At 43.0% G+C, this 23,575-nt stretch overlaps 1 protein-coding gene across 4 annotated transcripts in view; it reads right to left on the bottom strand.

Annotated features, from left to right (window-relative positions):
- LOC125455913 (regulator of G-protein signaling 6-like) overlaps window positions 1-23,575 on the bottom strand; it is a 516,870-nt gene that overhangs the window by 48,029 nt on the left and 445,266 nt on the right. For all 4 annotated transcript variants that reach the window (XM_048538464.2, XM_048538465.2, XM_048538466.2 and 1 more), the window contains 3 exons: window positions 13,122-13,172; window positions 9,813-9,919; window positions 2,745-2,796 (listed from right to left, as the gene is read on the bottom strand). In XM_048538464.2, coding sequence (XP_048394421.1) covers window positions 2,745-2,796; window positions 9,813-9,919; window positions 13,122-13,172 — 210 coding nt within the window. The remainder of the gene's footprint in view (window positions 1-2,744; window positions 2,797-9,812; window positions 9,920-13,121; window positions 13,173-23,575) is intronic.

Genomic DNA, 23,575 nt, shown 5'->3' with positions numbered 1-23,575 from the left:
GACATTTCTATTACCTCCAAAAGATTTGGAAACACTCCCCCCCCGCCCCCTCCCAGATGGTTAATTGGGAACCTGTTCTTTTTGGGTATATCTGCTGAGACTAGCTACATGACATCCTTTGGTATGTGTGGAATGTAGAAATTTAGCCATGCACCATTCTATATCTCAAAAATTCATTCACAGGATGTGGGTGTGTTACTGGCTGGACCTTATTTAGTGCCCGTCCCTAGCTGCCCTTGAGAAGGTTGTGACGATCTGCCTTCTTAAACCACTGCAATCCATTTGGTAAACTTTTCGGATGATGAGAGACAGATTAAATGCAACAAGCAGGAAGAACATGCAGATTTCTGATAGAATGGATGTTAATTGACTACTTAACGGCTTCAAATGGGGTTAGGAATCACCTGACCATTATAAAATTGAGAACAGGTCGGCTTTGTTGGCATGAAGACCACTCAGGCAATTTTGTGGGCAAGGTGCTTGCAAACACATTGGGTCAGGCTCCTAAAATTCTGCCTGTTGAATATAGCACTTTCTTCACAATTGAAAAATAAGCATCAGTAGCAAATCCAGAAGGAGAAACAAATTCATCAAACACTTAGGTCCAATTATGACTTAGGTTATGGACAATGCAAAATCTCACCCATTAAGTTAACAAAAAATGACTGATGACCTTTCAGGACATTCTCAATGCCTGTCCTGTGCTTGCCAACTTATCCTGGTGCTCCTGCAGGGACCTTCCTCAAGGCTGGAGGTGGTGTTTGTGGTGGGGCCCCTCAAACGGAGCTCGAGGACTCTGTTTCAGACTGCACCATCTCAAGCTATAGTCAAGATGGGTCGCCATCTGGGACACTGGCGGAATAGGTTACAAGACAACAGTCAAATAAACACCCTGAAGGAGTGCAACAAGTGCTTCTCATTCTCCTCAGTGTGCTGCCTCAGCATTCCTGATGCTCCACTGGAGAAGAGAAAATGAGAGTAATGTGATAATCTGCAAACCTTCTTAAGTAGTAGTTTAGGTGGTAGTTGATTGGGTTTCCAGATTGTGCTGTCATAGACACTGTCATGAGGTGCTCCACGATGGTGGATTCTGCTGTGGTGTCAATGGAGGCAACCACTGGGGTCCTGTTAAACACAATCGTCTTTGGATACTGCCCGATACTTTGAGGCTCATTAATGTGTTGCAATGTTATGCACAAGCTTGGCTTCCTGATGGGCTGCCCAATGCACTTAATTTTTTTTCTCACATAGCAGCTTTCTTGAAACCTCTGGTGCCTCACAGTTCATATTTATTTCAGGAGGGGCGTAGAAATGGAGACAGTTCAAAGAATGTTCACTAGGTTAATTCCTTGAATTAAGGGGTTTTCTTACAAGGTGTGGTTCAACACATTGGGTCTAGACTTGTTGGAATTTCGAAGAAGTGATCTTGATTCTGTGGGGACTTGACTTGGTAGTTGATGTAAGATTGCTCCTCCTTGCGGGAGATCTAGAACAAGGGGCCATCATTTGAAAGTAATGAGTATCCCATTTAAGATGGAGATAAGGAGGCAATGATTCGCTCAAGGACTTGTGAATCCTTGGAATTTTCGACACCAGAGAGCTGTGGAGCCTGTATCACTGAATACGTTCAATGTACAGATTTCTGCTTATCAAGGGAGTAAAGTGGCTCAAGCAGGAAAGTAGAGTAACAGAGCACAATCAGACCAGTCTTACTCTGAAAGGGCAAATACTTGAGGGGACCATATCGTCTACTCCTATTTCTCATAGACGCATAAAAATTAGGAACAGGCAGCCACCTCACCATTCAATTTGATCATGGCTGATCCTCCACCTTAAATCTGTACTCCAAGTCTCTCTTCATAGATTTTGACAACTATAATCTCTAGAAATGTATCTGTTTCTTTCTTAAATATGTTCAGTGACAATAGTGGTCAATCTGCTTTCAGAGAATGTTAATGCATAGGTAGCAGTTCCAAGACGATTTACTGGACTAATTCCTGGAATGAGTCATTTGCCTCATGAGGAGCGACTAGGCAGTCTCGGGGTTCAGGAGAGTCAGAGGTGACTCAATTGAAACGGGTACCAGTTCTAATTATCAATAGTTCCTTCACCGATAAGAATACAATGTTAAAAATAAACACACAATGAGTAACATAATCATTGAAATAGCTGTAAGAAGTCTTGATCCTGGTCAGTGAAATTTCCTTCAGACTGACCCAATTTCCAATAATGGGCATTGAACTTGGTAGTGCATTTCTGAAGACTGGTGGAATACAGTATAATCCTCAAGGATATGCAGGTCTGAGTTTACATTCCCGATGTGCGATGAATTGTGAAAATATTCTCTGGAATACCGGGGAGCACTTAGAATCAGGAGAAGAGGCAACCTACCCAATCTTTTGATGTGTGTTTCTGTCAAGTGATTTTCCATGTTGGGAGACCAGTCTCAAAAAGATAGCTTAATGGCTCTCAGGTAGAGAAGAGTGAATATTTGTTCATGCATCATGTATAGAAACTCAATTCAGGAAAGGGGGCAGAGGATACACGTATCGCACAACGTTTATTTTGTTCTGAAGAAAGGAAACAGCAAACTGAGCATAAAAAAAACACAAGTTAAAGGGGAAGTCTAGTCCAGCGAGAGGAAGGCTTACTCCTCAGTTTCCATTATGTTTCTGCCTTCATAGGCAATGTTAAAGGAACTGATAGACTTTTGCAGCAATGCAGTTCATAAAAAGCAGGCTTACCATAGTCTGTGTTTTCCGGTTCCCAGCAGTTTGATGGCCAAAAATATGGAGCCTGTAAGAAAGATTTATTTGTTACTGCACTGAAAATGGAGTAAAGGTTGTACAGAGGGGAGACTGGCAGCCTGAGTGAGACATAGACAGAGCGTGCAGTTAGGAATTTAACTAATATTGCAGAGAAGTAGAGGAGTGGATTGGAAGGCAGATACTGGAAAGGTGCAGAAGTCACAGGGCTGTAGTCATGGGTAACTTCAGCTTTCCAAATATTGACTGGAAACAGTTTAGTTGTAATAGTTAAGATGGAGCAGATTTCGTCCAGTGTGTTCAGGAAGGATTCCTGACACAGTATGTAGATAGACTAACATGAGGAGAGGCCACTTGGATTTGGTGCTTGGCAATGAACCGGGCCAAGTGTTAGACCTGTTGGTAGGAGACCATTTTGGCGGTAGTGATCATAACTCTGTTTCTTTCACGATAGTCATGGATAAGGATAGGTACAGATGGTAGGGTAAAATTTATAATTGGGGGAATGGTAATTACAATTCAGTTAGGCAAAAACTGGGTAACATAAATTGGAAACAGATGCTGTCAGGGAAGAGCACCACACAAATGTGGAGATTGTTTAAGGAATGCATACTGCATGTGCTCGATATGCTTGTTTGTCCGTAGCAGGCAGAGAAGATGTGGTCGAGTGAGGGAGCCATGGCACTCTCGAGAGGTCAAATGACTGGTTTAGGGAAAGAGGAATGGAAAAGGCTCTACAGGGATACAAGTTAGCCAGGAAGGAGCTGAAGAAAGGGCTTAGGACTGCTATAAAGGGGCATTAGAAAACCTTGGCAGATAGGATCAAGGAAAACGCCAAGGCTTTTTACACATGTGCAGAACAAGAGAATGACCAGAGAAAGGGCAGGGCCAATCAAGCATTGTAAAGGGAATTTGTACATGGAGCCTAAAGCGATAGGAGAGGTCCTTTAATGAATACTTTTCTTCAGCATTCACAACTGAGAGAGGCCGAGTTGTAGGGGAGGACATTGTGAAACAGGCAAGTAAGCTAGACGAGGTTGATGCTAGTAAAGAAGATGTGCTAGGAATTCTGAAGAAGTTGAAGACAGATAAGTTCCCTGGGCCTGATGGGATTTATCCAAGGATTCTATGGGAAGCGAGGTATAGTGCAAGAGGATTGGAAACAGGCAAATGTCATTCCCTTGTACAAAAAAGGGAACAGGGATAACCCTGGAAATTACAGGCCAATTAGTCTTACTTCAGTGGTGGGCAAATTATTGGAAAGGACTCTGAGAGATAGGATTTATGATCACTTGGAAAGGCACAGTTTGATTCATGATAATCAGCATGGATTTGTGAGGGGTAGATTATGCCTCACAAACCTTATTGAATTCTTTGAATAGGTGACCAAACATATGGATGAAAGTGGAGCAATAGATGTGGTATACATGGATTTAAGTAAGGTGTTTGATAAGGCTCCCCATGGAAGGCTCACGCAGAAGGTAAGGAGGCACGGGATAGGGGGAAATGTGGCAGATTGGATTCAGAATTGGCTGGCCCTTAGAAGACAAAGGGTGGTAGTGAATGGAAAATATTTAACATGGTTCTCAGTTACGAGTGGTGGACCACAAGGATCTGTTCTGGGTCCTCTCCTATTTGTGATTTTTGTAAATGATTGGATGAAGGAGTGGAAGGGCGGATGATATGAAGATGGGTCACGTTGTGGACAGTGCAGAGGGCTGTTCTAGGTTACAATGGGACATTGATAGAATGCAGAGCTGGGCTAAGAAGTGGCAGTCGGAGCTTAACCCTGAAAAATGTGAGGTGATTCATTTTGGAAGGACAAACTTGAGGGTTAATGGAAAGATTCTTGGCAGTGTAGAGGAGCAGAAGGATCTTTGGGTTCATGTTCACAGTTCCCTGAGAGCTGCCACTCAGGTGGATAGAGTTGTTAAGAAGGCATATGGTGTGTTAGCTTTCATTAATAGAGGGACTGAGTTCAAGAACCGTGAAGTTATGCTGCAACTATACAAAAGCCTGGGTCAGCCGCATCTGGAGTATTGTGTCCAGTTCTGATTGCCTCATTACGGGAAAGATGTGGGAGGCTTGAAGGCTGGAAGGACACTTCTTTAGGCTTAGGTGGATGCAGATTCTAAACTCACCCCACCTTCTCACCTCCATGGATACGAGTTTAGGGCAGTAACATTCATGGACCCATCACCAACTGCCCCCTGTTAGTGACCAACTGAGGACTACTTGTAGGCCTCAGTCTACGACCACCAGGATGAGGCCAATTACAGCAGGCCTGTCACCATGAGAAATACACAACAGATCAATCTGTTAAGACACCTTGACAACTAAATGTGAGGCTGGATGAACACAGCAGGCCAAGCAGCATCTCAGGAGCACAAAAGCTGACGTTTCGGGCCTAGACCCTTCATCAGAGAGGTCTAGGCCCGAAACGTCAGCTTTTGTGCTCCTGAGATGCTGCTTGGCCTGCTGTGTTCATCCAGCCTCACATTTTGTTGTCTTGGATTCTCCAGCATCTGCAGTTACCATTATCTCTGTTAAGACACCTTGTCAGCTATAAGGTACTGTACTCAATCAAAGGCTATCAGTCTTTGATTTGGGGACTGGACACAGGTAGGGGGTTTATCTGCTAAGAACCACTCCTTGCTAGGGTCTCAATTCTAGGCAAAGGCCTGCTAATAGCCTTGCCAATGTCTGACTGGCACTAGATTTGGTGTGCCTTCCCGGATACTGTGTCTTTCTCACTGGGTCTCCAGCTGACAAGATCTCTGCTGCCTCAACAGGAATTGACCCTCTATCTGGTGGGATGTTTTTATTTAGGACCTCTAACGCACTGTTGCTCATTTGTTTGAGATCAACTAATTCCGCACAAACTGAAGATTTAAAGTGGATCTTTATGACTTTGAATGAGATACATGTCACACTCTTGCGCTGTTTTCTTTACCAGGAATTACCACTTTCTCACTGGAATGGTAAGTAGCAGAGTTCAATCCCATGAGGCCCCTGCCTTTAAGAGGCTGCTGTGCACTCAGTCATGCACCAGCATTCCGAAGCAGCCTGCTCAATCGAGGATATTTCCAGATGTTGGAGAAAGGAAAAATTGCACCTCACCGATAGGGAGATCCTTGTCAAAAGGGCGGTGGCAAAGAGGACAGTCTTCTTCCTCAACTGTTCCAGACCCTGGCAGCCTGGTCTGAGATCGACACCTAGGTCATTGCGGAAATTGCCAGCGTTGCCATTCAATGAGATCAAGGACATCCTGACAAACCTCAGGTCCATTTCTAGCCCTTCTCTCCATAAACCTTGATCCCCTTACCAGTTCAAAATCTGGCTATCTCAGCACTGCATATTTAAATAATTGAATTACACTTATCTCAGGCTTTTCGATCCAAATGTAAAATTTCACTCCTGTGAATATGGGAATGTTGGAATTTTGTGTGGGCATCACTTTAGGGAAATGATTAGATACCTTGGATCCAAACCTACCCTGAATATGCCATCTTTCATTAGCATGGCATTTAATTGCACACTGTGTACTGATGAATACAACAGCTTATCTGGCACACATTTAAGCTTCTCTTGGATGTGAACACTGCATTTTCCGAGCGGGTTGATTGTCACAGTTTCATTTTCTTTGAGGTGCAATACAGAATCCCATTTGAAGTTTCCTCAGGCATTGAATCTTTCTTTGTAAGTCATGCGCAAGCTCAATGCAAATGTTCTTAGCGTATTCTTCTGCAACCGATATCTTGTTGTTTTTATTTAAATAGTCACATTGTTGAGTTTCACACATGCTGGCAGTCCTGGCAAGGCTTATCCATTTGTGACCATCAGATAAAAATTTGGGGTTACCATGCAGAATTGCCATCACTGCATTGCACTGGATGTGAGTTTGCTCGCTGAGCTGGAAGGTTAGTTTTCAGACGATTCGTCACCATTCTAGGTAACATCATCAGTGAGCCTCCGACGAAGCTTCAGCGAGCCTCCTACGAAGCTTCCTCGGAGGCTCACTGATGATGTTACCGAGAATGGTGACAAAACGTCTGAAAACTAACGTTCCAGCTCAGCGAGCAAACTCACATCCAGAACCTCAACCTGAGCTACAAATCTTCTCAAAAGTCGCTAACTGCATTGCACTGTTAATAAACTAATGCAAGGGATGGGTGTCCCATGATGTGTGGTCAGTTTTGCTGTCTCTGGTAGTGAGCCTCTAAGACTACTTCACATAAAACTTCAGAGGTAGAACTGCAGTGTGTCTTTTGATTTTCTTTCATTCTTCTACAGTCCAAAACCTAGCCCTTAAAGCAGGTACACAATAGCATGCATCTTTCCCTTATGATCTTTAATAGACTTTTACTGAGTCTGATCTGAATGTGATCTGTGGTCTCCAGAATTACTGAAGCCACTACAAGATAGTTAAAGGCACCTTGTAGCTGAAGAATTGAAGGAGAGGCCAAAACTCCTAGCCAACTGCAGTACTAATATTTAACATCACTTGCATTTTTCATTAACTGTGGATAAAGGTTTGATTAAATAACTGCACTCCAAAATATTTCTCTTATCAGTACTCTTTAAAAGCAACAAACTAATGAACAATCCACTGATGAACATTGAATGTCTCAGATAAACATTCATAATGAAAATGTGATACTATGCCAAATGGGATCAGTTAGCTGGATGGCTGGTTTGTGATGCAGAGTGATGCCAACAATGTGGGTTCAATTCCTGTACTGGCTGAGGAAGAGAAAATTGAACAACTTTCCCATTAACTACTATTGAGGTTGCAAACTATATGCTTAAGTGCAGGGGCCCTTCACACTTTTTATGCTTAGCCGCACACCCCATTAATTTAAAGTAACTGACTTGTGCTTGGCAGGTCTTTCGACGTTGCAGCAAAGCTGAAAAGTTTAAGAGGGGACACTTGTAACAGATTTGTCCCTACACAGAGGTTATCCCTGCATCCCATTCTATGAGGCTATATCCAAATGAATTTCTGAATTAGAAAATTCAATTGAATTCAGAAGTTCCAGATGTGACACTAGCTGTGATGGGTCAAGGCAGATTAGCCCCCTAGTCTTGTTCTTATTAACTGAGCTTCTGAGGATGTGGAAATTCCTGGTCTTGTGATGGTAGATTGAATGGAGTTTGCCATGTATCTGGTCCCTCAGTATTTGGATCCTGTGACACAAGGTGTAGAGCTGGGTGAACACAGCAGGCCAAGCAGCATCAGAGGAGCAAGAAAGCTGATATTTCAGGCCTAGGCCCTTCTTCAGAAATGGGGGAGGGGAAGGGGATTTTGAAATAAATAGGGAGAAATGGGGAGCTGGATAGAAGATGGATAAAGGAGAAGATAGGTGGAGAGGAGACAGACAAGTCAAGGAGGCGGGGTTGGAGTCAGTAAAGGTGAGAGTATAGGTGGGGAGTTAGGGAGGGGATATGTCAGCCCAGGGAGGACGGACAGGTCAAGGAGGCAGAACGAGGCGGAGGTAGGAGATGGGGGTGGGACTTGAGGTGGGAGGAGTGGATAGATGAGAGGACAGGTTAGGGAGGTGGGGACGAACTGGGCTGGTTTTAGGATACGGTCGGGGGAGGGGAGATTTTGAAGCTTGTGAAGTCCACATTGATACCATTGGGCTGCAGGGTTCCCAAGCAGAATATGAGATGCTGTTCCTGCAACCTTCGGGTGGCATCATTGTGGCACTGCAGGAGGTCCAGGATGGACATATCATCCCAGGAGTGGGAGGGGGAGTTGAAATGGTTCACGACAGCGAGGTACAGCTGTTTGGTATGAACCGAGCGTAAGTGTTCCACAAAGCGGTCCCCAAACCTCTGCTTGGTTTCCCCGATGTAGAGGAGGCCACAACAGGAACAGCGGAGACATTATCCCACACTAGCAGATGTGCAGGTGAACATCTGTTTGATGTGGAAAGTCTTCTTGGGGCCTGGGATGGGGGTGAGGGGGGAGGTGTAGGGGCAGGTGTAGCAGTTCCTGCAGTTGCAGGGAAAATTGCTGGGGGTGGTGGGGTTGGAGGGGAGTGTGGAGCAGACAAGGGAGTCACAGAGAGAGTGGTCCCTCTGGAAAGCAGATAAGAGTGGGGAGGGGAAAATGTCTTTGGTGGTGGGGTCAGATTGCAGATGGTGGAAGTGTCTGAGGATGATGCGTTGGATCCGGAGGTTGGTGGGGTTGTATGTGGGGACAAGGAGCATTCTGTTTGGTTTATTATTGCGGGGAGGGGGTGTGAGGGATAAATTGCGGGAAATACCAGAGACATGTTCAAGGGCATTTTCAACCACTGTGGAGGGGAATTTGTGGTCCTTGAAAAACGAGGACATCTGGGATGTCCAGGAGTGGAATGCCTCATTTCAGGAGCAGATGTGGCAGAGGAGTAGGAATTGGGAATAGGGGATGGCCTTTTTGCAGGAATATGGGTGGGAGGAGGTGTCCTCTAGGTAGCAGTGGGAGTCAGTAGGCTTGAAATGGATATCGGTTTCCAGGTGGTTGCCAAAGATGGAAACAGAGAGGTCCAGGAAGGAGAGAGAGGTATCAGAGATGGTCCAGGTGAACTTAAGGTTGGGTTGGAAGATGTTAGTGAAATGGATGATTGAGCTCCACGTGGGAGCACGAGGCGATGCCGATACAGTCATCGCTGTAACGGAGGAGGAGGTGGGGGATAGGGCCAGTGTAGCTTTGGAAGAGGGATTGTTCCATTGTTCCATACAAAGAGGCAGGCATAGCTTGGACCCATGCAGGTACCTATGGCCACCCCCATTGTCTGTCAGAAGTGGGAGAATTGGAAGGAGAAGTTGTTAAGGGTGAGGACGAGTTCAGCTAGGCGGATAAGGGTGCCAGTGGAGGGGGAACTGGTCAGGCCTGTGGGACAGGAAGAAGCGGGGGATCCTGTGCTGTTTTTCTGGAAGTTGCACCCAAGTGACAATGGAATAAACACTGGAATAGTGTTTAGTGTTGAAACATTTTAACATATAAATTATGGAAGAGAAGGTTTTGCTGGTTCTGGAGAAGGAGGTATGCTTACTCACTTGAAATCGGTAAAATGTACCATCATCCTTTAATGTCAGCACATGGTCTGAAATCGGAAACAGGTATCCTTGTGCAGCGATGAGACTGCCTAAGTGTATTGCTTCGCCTGTGAAAAAGGGAACAAAATAGTTATAATTGTCTTACCGTGATCTTCATTAAGTTTTACCTGAGGGCTCTCCAATTTCTGCCCCTCTCCTGATGCCCATTTATTGCACATGGAGATTCCTCATCATTGAAAATCACTTTTACTTGTTCACGCAACAAAGTCTGCAACAGTTGTTTGTCAAAGTCCTTCCAAAGTGCAAGTTAGCAAGCTTGAGATCAGTTATGTTAAATATGATAGACTCTAATGAAACAAATTTTGCTGAAAACAAGAACAAGCTTCACTATTTTCCAATTTGTTTCAGCTGCTTACAACGGTTGGTCTGGACGTGACTTCAATCCAAACTGTCAATCTTGCACTAACAAGCAAAGGTGATGAGATCGGATGCTACCAAGTTTGAAAGAAGTGAAAGGAGATAACTATTAAGTGTTATAGATTTGTACAAAATGAACTGAAGATTCAGAAAATTGTCATGATTAGGCCTGAATGGCTTAAAGTAGAGAATTGTGTGATGAGTTATTCACTGATCATGAACAAGATCATCAAAATATTTACGCATATAATGGGTCCTCTGCACATCCTTGTATTCAAAAGCTCTAAAGGCAAATATTTTTAAGCAAATATTGCTACCCGCATGTTGAGATTCTGGTCTGGTATATCTAAGGCTGTGGCTGCCTGCACCTACACTGTCCCTGCACGTGCAATTTACTCCTTATCTCTACGTAGGGTTCTTCATCTCCTTTTATGCTGTAACATTGCTTTACTTTTATTCGATTCATTCTTTGATTTATTACTGTCACATGTACCGAGGTTCAGTGAAAAGATTTGTTTTGTGTGCAGTAAGGGCAGCTCATACCATAAAATGTGCGTAGGGATAAAAGAACAGAGCAAAGAAGACAATGTTACAGCCGCAGAGAAGCTGCACAGACAGTGAGATCAACATTACATTTAAAATTTGAGAAGTCCATTCAGAAATCTAATATCGGCAAGAAAAAATGTTGTTTTTGAATCTATTCATATGTGGATACAACTTTGAAATCTTCTTCCAGAAGAGGGTGGAAGAGAGCTTGACTGGGGTTGGAGGAGGCTTCGATTGGCTTGGACATTTTCCCAAGGCAGTGGTAAGTACAGATGGAGTCAATGGATGGAAGGTTGACTTGTATGATGGACTGGTCTGTGTTCACAACTCTTTCTAGTTTTTTTTTGTGACCTTGCAAGTTTCCATCCCATGTTGTGGTGCATCCAAATAGAATGCATCTGTAAAAATTGGTCAGAGTCCTTGTTGACATCACAAATTTTCTTAGGATCCTGAGGAAGTAGAAACTTTGTTGTGCTTTCTTGACCATTGTGTTGACATGGGTGGTCCAGGACCGATTGCTGGTGATCGTCACTCCCAGGAACTTGACGCTGTTGACCATCTCCACCTCAGGACCATTAATATAGACGGAGCCATGCTCTGAGGTCCTACATCAGTACATAATGGTTTTAAAATACAGCTCTCTAGTGTTGTGTCTAAGATCTCTATCTTCATACTCTCATTCTGGACTGGTGTCTTCTTGCTGTCTGATAGCAGAGTCATGAGATCAGTTGCATCATTACGATACACATGAATCTTTTTACACTGCTGTTAGCAAAATGTCATGCCCTCTTTCCAAGTTCTCTGCTGAACATCTTTGAACAAACTATAGGTTTCACTCATTTGACCTCTCAAGATTAAGGTTCAAAGAATTTTCCAATCACAGAGGATTCAGTTATTGATTCATTCATTCAATTTACTCATTCATTTATATCTGCTGTTTCCAGGTATGTCTCTTGGCTCTTCAAATTAATGTGTCAAGTTCAGAAATATTTCCAATCATTAAGAAAACTGCAAAAGTATAATTTGATGGCTCAGCCACCTGATCTTCCATCCATTTCCCGTCTCTATGGCCCTGTATTGTGCAAATTATGTATGTATTTGTACAATGAGTGATGTCAGCAATAGGGAAGAAATCTTTCTCGTGTATGTAGCCAGTTTTCAAGCAGCAAGTCAAGTGGCAAAACATGCTAAGGAAGTAGTTTAGAGACAGTGTGGTTATATACTCAATTGCACCCGCCCTAACTATGTGCTCTACATCATACAGCCAGGACCAGGATTAAAGTGGCCAGTCCCACCTCAGCCAGTACCTAATTGAAGAATGAATTGTGATGTAGTGCTATGCTCACAAGCAACTGGGGTGAAAGTACCACCATGATTATACACAGTCCCTAAAGGCACAGGCTTTGATTCGAAACACAGAGGTGATTGTGAACTGCACAAAGGTGACATGGTCAGAGGTCCAGCCTTCAACTTCCACACCAGCCAAAAGGCAACAACCGCTGAAAGAGCCCTCCGAATTGGAGACGGTTCGAAAAAGATTCACCGGGATGTTGCTAGGACTGGAAGGTTTGAGTTGTAAGGACAGGCTGGGAGTCTTTCCACTGTAGCATAGGAGGTTGAGGGGTGACCTTGTAAAGGTTTATAACATCATGCAGGGCATTGATAAGGTGAATTAACAAAGATATTTTCCCTAGGGCGTGTGAGATCAAAAATAGGGGGTGTATTTTTAATGTGAGGAGAAAGGGACCCAAGGGGCAACTTTTTCCACATACTGGGTCATTCCTATGTAGAATGGCCTGCAAGACAGAAATACAATTACAGCATTTAAAAGATGTTTAGATAGATATGTGAATAGGAAGGGCTGAGAGGGATATGGGCCAGAAGCAGGCAAGTGGCTCTAGTTTAATTTGGGAAACTTGGTCAGCACGGACAAGTTAGAATGAAGGGTCTGTTTCTGTGCTGAATGTCTCAGTGACTGAAGTAGAGAATATGTTCATGCAGAAAGTGAATGGAGTCTGTTAGTATCAATAGTGTAACTTGTTTTGTTATTCTCTGCTGTCATATGCTACGTGTGAAACTTACTGGCAAGTGTTCAACTGCTCAACCAAATCATGTACGTTATTTTGGTGCTTCACAATTGGCACTTGGCTGCTCCTGTCTACACAGGTCTACACAGCTTTATAATTCTCACAGTCCAGTTTCCAACGTGGTTACTGCTGCACTGTTGTCAAAGGTTTTACATGCTTTTGCAAAAGCAATCGCAAGATAACTTGTTCAAATTAAGACTACAATGAGAGAATCTCAGTTTTTTTAAAATTAAGCTCATAATCGCCAGTGTTTCTTTACCTTGATCTTCAATGTTCAGGCTTTTCATCAACCATTGCACAATGTCAGCACCTGAAATAGAAAGGAAAATGAAAGCAAGTGATTGAACCACGTATCTAAGGCAAGTGCACTGTTATTAACAGGTCCATCAAAGTGAATCACCTGGGAGCTTTGATGAACATTATTTTTGCTCCGAGTCTGAGAATGGGCCACGTTCCAAGTTATGAAGTAATACCTACTTAATTTAAATCAAAGCCGAACATATCTATGCTATTAAACCAACAAACACTGCAAGAGTATGGAAATCTCATGAGGAAAATACAATCAATCCCAGCATCCCTATTTTGCAATGCTGTTGTAAATTGGCTTCCATGGCTTAACATTGAGCTGTGAAGGAAATGACAAGGTAGGAAAAATTCAAAACTTCAAGGTCTCTTTTCCGTATGTTTTCTTCAAAAACACAAATTAGGACAATGGCTACTTTGGGAAAAAGTTTCAGCAGTGTGCCTTTGTCGGTAAACAGAAAGTATGGCATGCGTGATTTTCTGGTTGTAATTCAAAGTACGGGGGCTGGCGTGTTAGAGGATGTTACTGTTGAGACAGCTGACTGCCTCACAATTGGTCTCATTTCACTGCAATGGTAATCTGTTTATTCTTGGGAGACAGAAGTATTGTGCTTGAGGGCAAGTTTGATTTTACAGTTCTCACATGGAATGACTCTATAGGTTTTCTTCTGGGGCTAGATATCCCTTGAGGTGTACATGGGGTGGTTGTTTAGAGAATGATCACTCTTGCTGTGAAATCTTGACCAAAAGGACCCGACAATGGTGATGCCATAGCTCAACGTTTAGAACTGCTGCCTCACAGTGCCAGGGGCCCAAGTTCAATTCCACCCTGGGGCTTTGTGGCATTTGCATATCCTCCCTGTGTCAATGTGGGTTTCCTCCCAGTGCTCTGGTTTCTTCCCACTGTCCAAAGATGTGAGGTTAGGTGGGTTGGCCATGCTAAATTGCCAACAGTGCCCAGGAATGTGCAGACTAGGTAGGGTAGAAATGGGAAATGCAGTGTTACAGGGATGGGTGGTGGAATGGTCTTTGGAGAGTTGGTGTGGACTTGATGGGCTGAATGGCCTGCTTCCAAACTGTAGGAATTCTATGAAATGGGGCACTCAGGAGAGCGCTAAGCCCAAAATTTCATATCCAGTCTGGTGTGTGCTGGAAGCAGACAGTCCTACAATATATCTTTGCCCTTTTTTGGGACCCATACCGCACAATTAGGAGATTTTCATTCCAGATGTCTACATTTGAGATAATCTCCCAAAAGTAAAAGACAGAATTCAAGTCCATGTATAACTGAGTCTCCAGTTCTGCTGTTAAAACAAAGTTTTATTCACTCAGAGTTTTAATAAGTTTTCATCTTTTCACCGACTTTATCCAGTGCACAGCTGAAGCATGCTGATCAGACCACACTGCAAATTGACAATTTACTGAATTCATTCATTGGATCATTCTAGATTCGAGAGAAAGATTTTGGAGTTTCCGTACTGGGACTGGAATAGCAGGAATGAGACTGATAGTGGCGTAGGAGGAAACAGAACTGTATTGGCACAGCAGAAATGACGCCAAAAATTTGAGTTCAAGGAGTAAAAAGAACAGCAGGAATGAAGATACAACACTGGCTGAGAGATAGAAAACAGAGTGTAATTGTTAATGGATGCTTTTCATGTTAGAAAAAGGTTTCTAGTGGAGTTGTCCAGGGTTCAGCATTGTTACGCTTGCTTTTCCTGGTATAAATGTTAAAGATCTTTACACTGGCGTATAGGAGACAAGTTCAAAGTTAGATTTAGGTTTATACTTTATTGTCACGTGTACTGAAGTACAAAATTACAGGAGCTTCCAATGTCGCCACACACTATCTTCGGCACAAGTACCTAGGTGGAAAAAAACTTAAGAACAAGTTAGAAAGAAATAAGGAACAAAGTGAAAAGTTAAACATTGAAATCACTCAGCATAGAGGAAAAAGATAAATAAATAAAGCTAAAATTTCAACCATTACAGTCTTTCTTAAGTGCTTAGCTGTGCTGGGACAGCACCTCCTATGAGGGCTCAATCTCCTCCACTTTGGCATATTGTCCCCAGGCTTTGTTTGTATCTGATACGAAACTTGGGAGCATTGTCAAGCGTGAGGAGTTCAATATAGAATGTTAGTGACATCGACAAATTGGTGGAGTGGGCCGATAGGTGGCAGATGAAGTTTAATCTGGAGAAGTGCAAAGTACAACACTTTGGTAAGAAGGATGCAGGCAGACGGCATACACTAAAGGCTGCTCTACTAAAGGGTGTACAGGATGGAGAGACCCGGGCATATATTTGCATAAGCCATTAAACGTGGCAAGATGGGTGGAGAGAGAAGCTAATAAAGCATACAAGCGTTATCAATATAAACATAGAGTACATGTGGAGGATAAGCTGAACTTGTAAAAGGAACAGCATAGACTATAGTTATGGTATACAGTTCCAGGTGCCACACTTTGAGAAGCATGTGAATGCATCAGAGATTGCAAGTTCACATGAACGCTTCCAAAGATGAGGCATTTTATGAAGTTAGATTTGAGAGGTTGGGTCTGTGTTCCTTGCAGAAGAGAAGGCGAAGAGCAGATTTGATAGTTTCAAAATCAAGAGGGAGAAATTTCTCAATTGTCAAAGGACCTTTCTGTTTTTATATGACATTAAAGGGGTCCATTCAAAAGTCTGTTAACAGCGGGTAAGAAGCTGTTCTTGAATCTGTTCATATGCGTATACAAGCTTTTGTATCTTTTGCCTGATGGAAGAGGGAGGAAGACAGTATAACAAGGGTAGGAAGAGTCTTTAATTAGTAAATCCTTTGGGTCATGCCCAATGGTGACTGGAATTGTAATTCCCGAAACTCACCATGCTTACGGCTGTCAGTGACAGACTTTTATCCCATCCCAGGTTAGGAGTTAGAAGTGAAGCCATCTTCATTTAATTAACAGAGTTGCATTAGCCAATTTTATTTTCTTCAATAAAAAAAGTGAGCACAGTCCTATACCAATTATTATTTAATATAAAAAATAAAATTTAACAGTTTTACTTTTCCAAGACAGTCCTGATGTTCTGCAACATGCCCTTATTAGGACTTGGTCTCTTTCCACATACATATTCAGATGACAGATTGGGGAACAGGTAAATGCAAATGAGGGTGCATGCAAAAGTTGTTTTCGTTATGGGATATTTGGAGAAAATAATGTCTATGGCGCACCATAGACATTTGAAAATTTCTGGTAAGAGTTTTCAATTTTGAAGGAAAAGCCAATAAAAGAAACGACATATTTTGCAACATATCTTTTATTCTGATAATAGAGAACCTGAGAAGACAGTTTAACACAGGAAGTGATCCTGAAAATGACTTTAAATTTAAAGCTAAGAGAATTTGAAAAGAAACTTAGAGAGCACTTTTCGGAATGATGGATATATCAAAATGACTTGCAGCCGATGAAATACTTCGTGAAATGGAATCACAATTGTAATATTGGAAATCCTGCAACTGATTTGCACTCGGTCAAATTCCCAAAAACACCAACACGACGATGACCAGCTAATCTTTCCTTAATGGTGTCAATTAAAATTTTGGTCAGGGCTACTCCCTTGCTCTTTTTTGATACAGGACCACGGAACATTTCATGTGTAGATTGCACCCTTTTTCCATCAACCTCCACTGCTCTCTGGGGTGGAGAGTTTCAAAGTGTAATGACCAAATGAGAGAAAAAATTCCTCCTCATAATCATCGGCAGTCCCTCATTCTGACATGATACCCTCTGGTCCTAGACTTTCCCACAAAGGGAAACAACCTTACTGCATTTATCCTGACAAATCCCCTAAGAATCATAGAATCCCTACAGTGTGGAAACAGGCCCTTCAGCCCAACAAGGCCACACTGAATCTCAGAGTATCCCAACCAGACCCATGCCCCTTTAACCCACCTAATTTACACCTCCCTGAACACTAGCGGCAATTTAGCATGGCCAATCCACCTAACCTGCACATCTTTGGACTGTGGGAGGAAACCAGAGCACATGGATGAAACCCACGCAGACACAGGGATAGCGTGCAAACTCCACACAGACGGTTGTGCTGTGAGGCAGCATTGCTAACCACTGTACCACCATGACCTCTTGAGTGAAACACATCTGTCTCAAGTATTGTCTCTCTGTCTGAGAGATAATGGGAACTGCAGATGCTGGAGATTCTGAGATGAAGGGTCTAGGCCTGAAACATCAGCTTTTGTGCTCCTAAGATGCTGCTTGGCCTGCTGCATTCATCCAGATCCACACTTTGTTATCTCTCATTGTCTCCCTGTCTTGTAGCTCTCAGCTGAGCAAGCTATAGGGCTTAGGGTAACGCCCTGCTCATCCTCACCTTCATGCAAGAATAGCCTCTAACACCACTGGTCAAGTAAGGAGCTGAGGGGAAGACACACAACGTGAGGCAAATTGAGGAGAAAGCAGATAGTTAGGCATTGGAAGAGGAGGAAGGAACACAATTCCCTTCTCTTGGGATGTACAAGAAGGACTAAATGAAGTGTGATACCAGCACCCTCAACAGTTCACACCATCTCCTCTGTTACTGACCATTGCAGTATCTGCATGGCCAAAATGCAACAAAATAAAAGCCAAATGAAAATCTTAATCCGTATTGCTTTTATAAATTAACTAATCATCCATGTGAATTCTCCTAATACCTGCTCCTGGTGTACCTCTGCCTGTCCCTGTTCTCTGACAAAAGGCTTCAGTGGGAGAAGCTGTAGATGGTCTTACAGCTAACCTTGAACAGTACTTGAACTTGAAGGCCTATCTTCAGACTGCGGTGTCTTGGTATTGGCTGCAACAGTGTTGATTGTCCGGAAGACAGAGAGGCAACAGCATGGGCTCTAGCACACAGATGTGAGCACAAAGTTGCTATCACCCTGAGAGTGGACACTCTGAATGGAGCCCTGCCATCAGACAGCCAACCAATCTGTAGGGACCCAAGTAGGTGGATCCTGGGACTCTTCACACATCCCTTTCAACACCCATATCCAAAGCCATGAGACAGCAATCTGAGCAAAGGTTGGGAATGCACAATTGCAATCAAAGCTACTATTTGTGCAACAATGCAAGTCGATACGTCACGCCTCCTTCTCTACACCGGCCCATTCAATCCTCATCTGAGTCCTCTGTAAATAACATCAGGAGGAGAAAAGGTTTGAGAAAAATGGGGATAGATTAATAATTATGGTGGGGAGGGGAGACAGCGAGTCACTTTTGCCCAGATACTTGAGGTATTAAAGATCTGTTGAAGTTGCCAAACTGGGATTATGAGCTGTAACACTAGATTAGCTCGGATATAGTGGGAGACACAACCTCTTGCAAAAGGAGTTGATGTATGTGCTAGAAACGGCCGACCTGAGACTCATTATAGCTTTACTTGACAGCCAAATTGCCTGCTTGCCCTCATTACAGAGGCTTCACATCATTTTGCAGCCTAATGTTGCAATTACTGACCTCCCTTAACAGCGACCAGTTGAGAGGAGTCTATGAGTCACTGCTGACGATCTTGAGTGTTATTTAAATCAACAGTTAGCTATGACCATTCACTTGCTGCCAAAGATAAACTGCTTCTGGGAAAGGGCTTTTGAAACACACTGGACGATGATGTGGAGCATTTTAATCAAGATTTCACAAATACTCTATGTCAGTGTTTTTCTCAGAAATTCCATGAAGACTTCACTTCAAAAGAGAGAACTGGTTTGTCATTCCACTTTGTTGGAAACTAGGTCACCAGACAAAAATGAGTGGATTATGTTTGGAATTGTGTTAGGAGAACTCCCACCTTGATCTGGGCCAGGCGTAGGAGAACAGACAGAGCAAAGCTTTTCTTTGTTCGTGATCAGGATTTGCAAAGTGTAACACAGACATTTTTGTGAAGTCTCATTCTTTCAGATCCACCCATGCCCTTGGACCCTGCTGGCCAACCAATCTGACAGGATTGGCCTACGGAAAGTGAATCCACTAGATGAGAGATGGTAGAAGGAAACTATTAAGTGGCTACTCAACTGGCCTTTGGATGGGATGGCAACCCATTAGGCCTTCCCATCGCTGAATCATTTAGAGAGCGGCTCAGTCTCCATCTTGCTATTCCCAAGCCATATAGTCCTCTACTAGGTCAGCTCTTGAGACTGGCAGCTGCTGGTAGTAAAATTTCCGCCCCTTCATGTACGTACCACCCATTTCCATTCCATCTTCCTTTCTCCCTTTCAAAGCCACAATTCCTTTGTAGCCATCACAATGTTCAACATTTGCTCAAACTGTTCTTTTGTGTCTTCAATATTATAAATGCCCTAATTCAAATCTCTTGTCAAATTAATCTTCAAAGTTATTATTTTAATCACAACATTCAAGTAACTGGGCAGCGAGCATTTGCTGTTTCTAGGAAACTAATTAAAGTGCATCAATAAATTCTCAGTGGATTGAAGTAAACTACTGTACCCAGTTAAACAACATATACCATTAGAAGAAGAATATGTGTTGTGATGAAAGCCATGCTTTTAAAGTCCATGTTATTGAGACAAACCCCCAAATGCTGAAAACAGAAATTAGGGAAAGAGAAATAGTTCACCCTAATTTCATTGGAAATAGGAACTGAAACTGAGATTTGGAAACTAAAATTCATCAAAATAACATAAGAAATGGGAGCAGGAGTAGGCCATCTGGCCCCTTGAGCCTGCTCCGCCATTCATTCAGATCATGGCTGATCTTTTTGTGGACTCAGCTCCATTTACCTAGCCGCTCTCCAAAACCTTCACTTCCTTTACTGTTCAAAAACCTTAGCTATCTTTGACTTAAAAACATTCAACGAGGTAGCCTCAACTGCTTTGCTGGGCAGTGAATTTCACAGATTCATAACCCTTTGGGTGAAGAAGTTCTTCCTGAAATCAGGCCTAAATCAGCTCCCACTTATTTTGAGGCTCTGCCCCCTACTTCATGGGGAAATATTGACTGCTCCTCTCCTCGCAATATATACCTGGCTTGCTGTGTTCCTCCAGCCTCCTGTTTCTCTATCATGAGAAAACTGAAACTGGTGCAACCTATATAAAGGGGTGCAGAGCCAAGTAATTTGGATTGTAGCAGGCGATGGGTCCTGTGATACGGGAGCTGGCTGAAGCTGACAGAACCCAGACCCTGAAGGTGAAAATGTGTGCTGCAGTTGTTTTAGTTACCTGTGGAAAACCTAGCTGGATCTGATTTTGGGATTAGATTGTCTCCCAGGAGGAGAGGAACTGAAATTCTTTGTAGGGAGAGTAAAGTTTTAAAGATCTTTCTGCCTGAGTTTGACCACCCACAGACTACAAACCAAAATGTAAGTTCTATATCAGTTCTATACTCCATTCAATTTGTTATTTACAATTTACAATCAACCACAGTTGGCTGTTAATTCATGATAACGTATATTGAATGCTTGCTTTGTTTCACTCTTGCATATTAAAAATCCTCTGTTTGATACCATGGAATCCCATGGATTCAGTCTTTTAGACAATTCTCCATTTTTTTCAAATTTTCCAATTTTCTTTCTCTTAAACATGCTACTGCACACTTTTTCTGGTGAAGGGTCTAGGCCCGAAACGTCAGCTTTTATGCTCCTAAGATGCTGCTTGGCCTCCTGTGTTCATCCAGCCCCACACTTTGTTGTCTCTGCTGCATGGCTCGTCCGCTCTGTCAGTTTCTTTTCTTTATTTTTCTCTCCATTTCTTTTTCAGTGTGGCCTCGGCATGGACATCTAGCCTCGAGATGATTCCAGATCTCCTCTCCTGGTCTCGAGAACCTCGAGGTGAAGCCTCGCATGGTCTGGAGTCAAGGTCCAGCATGAAATAGAAGGTAGGTGCTGGCATGAGCTGGGTTGGAAGGTCTGTTATTCTGAATGTTTTATTTCCTTACTTTTCTAATTTATTCCTATGATCTGTATAATGCTGGACATTTTTATTTCTTTATTTTTTTCCCTAAAAATTTTTCACTGAAGCATTTGCACCTCAGTACCTAAGATTGCACCAATAAGTGGCGACTTGTAAACTTCTCACTGCGTTCATTTAAGTACATGTGACAATGAAGCTAATTCTGAGATTATAATTCTATTGAAGTTACAACAGCATCCCCTCAGTTTCATGCAGCATTAAACCCTATACAATTTTCATGTGGTATCATGAATTATTGACCATCTGGTTTTCTGATTGTTCCATCTTGGTGTTTATTAGTTATGCTCTGTGGAACCTCTCTCAGTCGTACCATATTTCATAATTCTGGATTGGATTCAATGTTTTCCCATCTGTCTCACTTTGATGTTCAGACTCATTAACTGTCTCCTCAAGCCTAATATTTGGCCAAACACTTGTGCAAAGAAAATAATTAAGCAAATGTGTTTTCCTATTTTGGTGGTAACTTTAATTTATCAGTCTCATTAAAAGGACACTCAAAACTCTAAGCAATGGAGCACAGCTTGCATATGTTTGTAAATTACATATAAAGCAAAGCTCCACTGATCAGTTTCTAAAATAACTCAGAGTTTATGGCTCCTCCCCATTTAGGAAGAGTGAAAGGAACAACAAGGGAAAGCAATACTAGTAGGGGGTTCCAAGATAATAAAATGTGAGGCTGGATGAACACAGCAGGCCAAGCAGCATCTCAGGAGCACAAAAGCTGACGTTTCGGGTCTAGACCCTTCATCAGAGGGTCTAGGCCCGAAACGTCAGCTTTTGTGCTCCTGAGATGCTGCTTGGCCTGCTGTGTTCATCCAGCCTCACATTTTATTATCTTGGAATCTCCAGCATCTGCAGTTCCCATTATCTCTGACACTAGTAGGGGGTTGTCAATTTTTGATTTGGCTGTTGGCTTATTGTTCATTTAGTTCCACACCTTCACTTCCTTCTCCTCAAACTCCAATATACCATCAACTCAGTGCTTATTCAACCCAAGACTATCGGTTTAAAACCATAGTTCAATTTGCCCTCTCTGTCTACAAAAGTTGAAGAGTTCCTGCAGGGATACAGCTCATCATCACTCAGTGTCCCCTGTCCAAGAGCTCTGCTCAATGATAGATCTGTCCTACTCAGCTCAATTCACACCACACCCCATGACCAGAACATTGCACTTCAGTGCAATGGCAGACATTTAGCAGAACTGGAGCGTGTCCAGCAGAGTTGCACACGGATGATCCCAGGAATGGTAGGCCTAACTTACGATGAATGGCTGAGGATCCTGGGATTGTATTCATTAGAGTTTAGAAGGCTGAAGGGAGAGCTAATGGAAACTTACAAGATAATGCATGGCTTAGAAAAGGTGGACGCTGGGAAGTTGTTTCCGTTAGGCGGAGAGACTAGGACGCGTGGGCACAGCCTTAGAATTAGAGGGCGTCAATTTAGAATGGAAATGAGGAGACATTTCTTCAGCCAGACAGCTGTGGGCCTGTGGAATTCATTGCCACAGAGAGCAGTGGAGGCCGGGATGTTAAATGTCTTCAAGGCACAGATTGATAAATTCTTGATCTCGTGGGGAATTAAGGGCTATGGGGAGAGTGTGGGTAAGTGGAGTTGAAATGCCCATCAGCCATGATTAAATGGCAGAGTGGGTTTGATGGGTCAAATGGCCTTACTTCCACTCCTAAGTCTTATGGTCTTATGAAATTGGGAATGCCTGCTGATTTTCCTCTTAATAAACAAGAATTACCGAGTCCCATTGCAGGATTGCTGTCAATGGCATGAACAAGATTTGCAGTAATGCATGCATCACTTGGTTCAAAAGAAGAAGCGAGTAACTGGGTCTTGGGACTTAAAATCTATGACACCCAACATTCCTGTAAAGAGGCAGCTCTCCTGATTAAAGTGCACCCAAACGAAGGAAGGTGGGTCAGATTCATGTGTATGATTTGGCACAAAAGTGGAAACTAGAAATGGACCTTGACAGACAAGTGTACAATCATCTCCCTTTAAAAGCAGCACAGTGGCTCAGTGGTTAGCACTGCTGCCTCACAGCGCCAGGGACCTGTGTTCGTCTTCCACCCTCAGGCAACCGTCTGTGTGGAGTTTGCACATTCTCATGTGCAATCACATGTGCTTGGGTTTCCTTTGCGTGCTACAGTTTCCTCCACAGTCTAAGGATGTGCAGGCTAGGTGGATTGGCCATGCTATATTGCCCGTAGTGTTCAGGGGTGTGTAGATTAGGTGAGTTTTATGGGTCTGGGCGGGATGCTCTGTGGGTCAGTGTGGACTTGTTGGGCTGAAAGGCCATTCCACACTGTATGGATTCTAATGTCAAACGTGTAATAAAGTTTTTCTTAAAGAATCTCACCTAAGCAGATAATAAGGCCAAGACAACTAAATGAAGTAGGATGGTGAAAACAATGACCTCTACTTCTGACCCAGTGGGCCGA

The sequence above is a fragment of the Stegostoma tigrinum genome, chromosome 10 (assembly GCF_030684315.1).
Source record: "Stegostoma tigrinum isolate sSteTig4 chromosome 10, sSteTig4.hap1, whole genome shotgun sequence".
NCBI classification, from domain to species: Eukaryota; Metazoa; Chordata; class Chondrichthyes; order Orectolobiformes; family Stegostomatidae; genus Stegostoma; species Stegostoma tigrinum.
The sequence above is the reverse complement of the archived record's forward strand: the minus strand, read 5'-3'. Positions and strand labels throughout refer to the sequence as shown.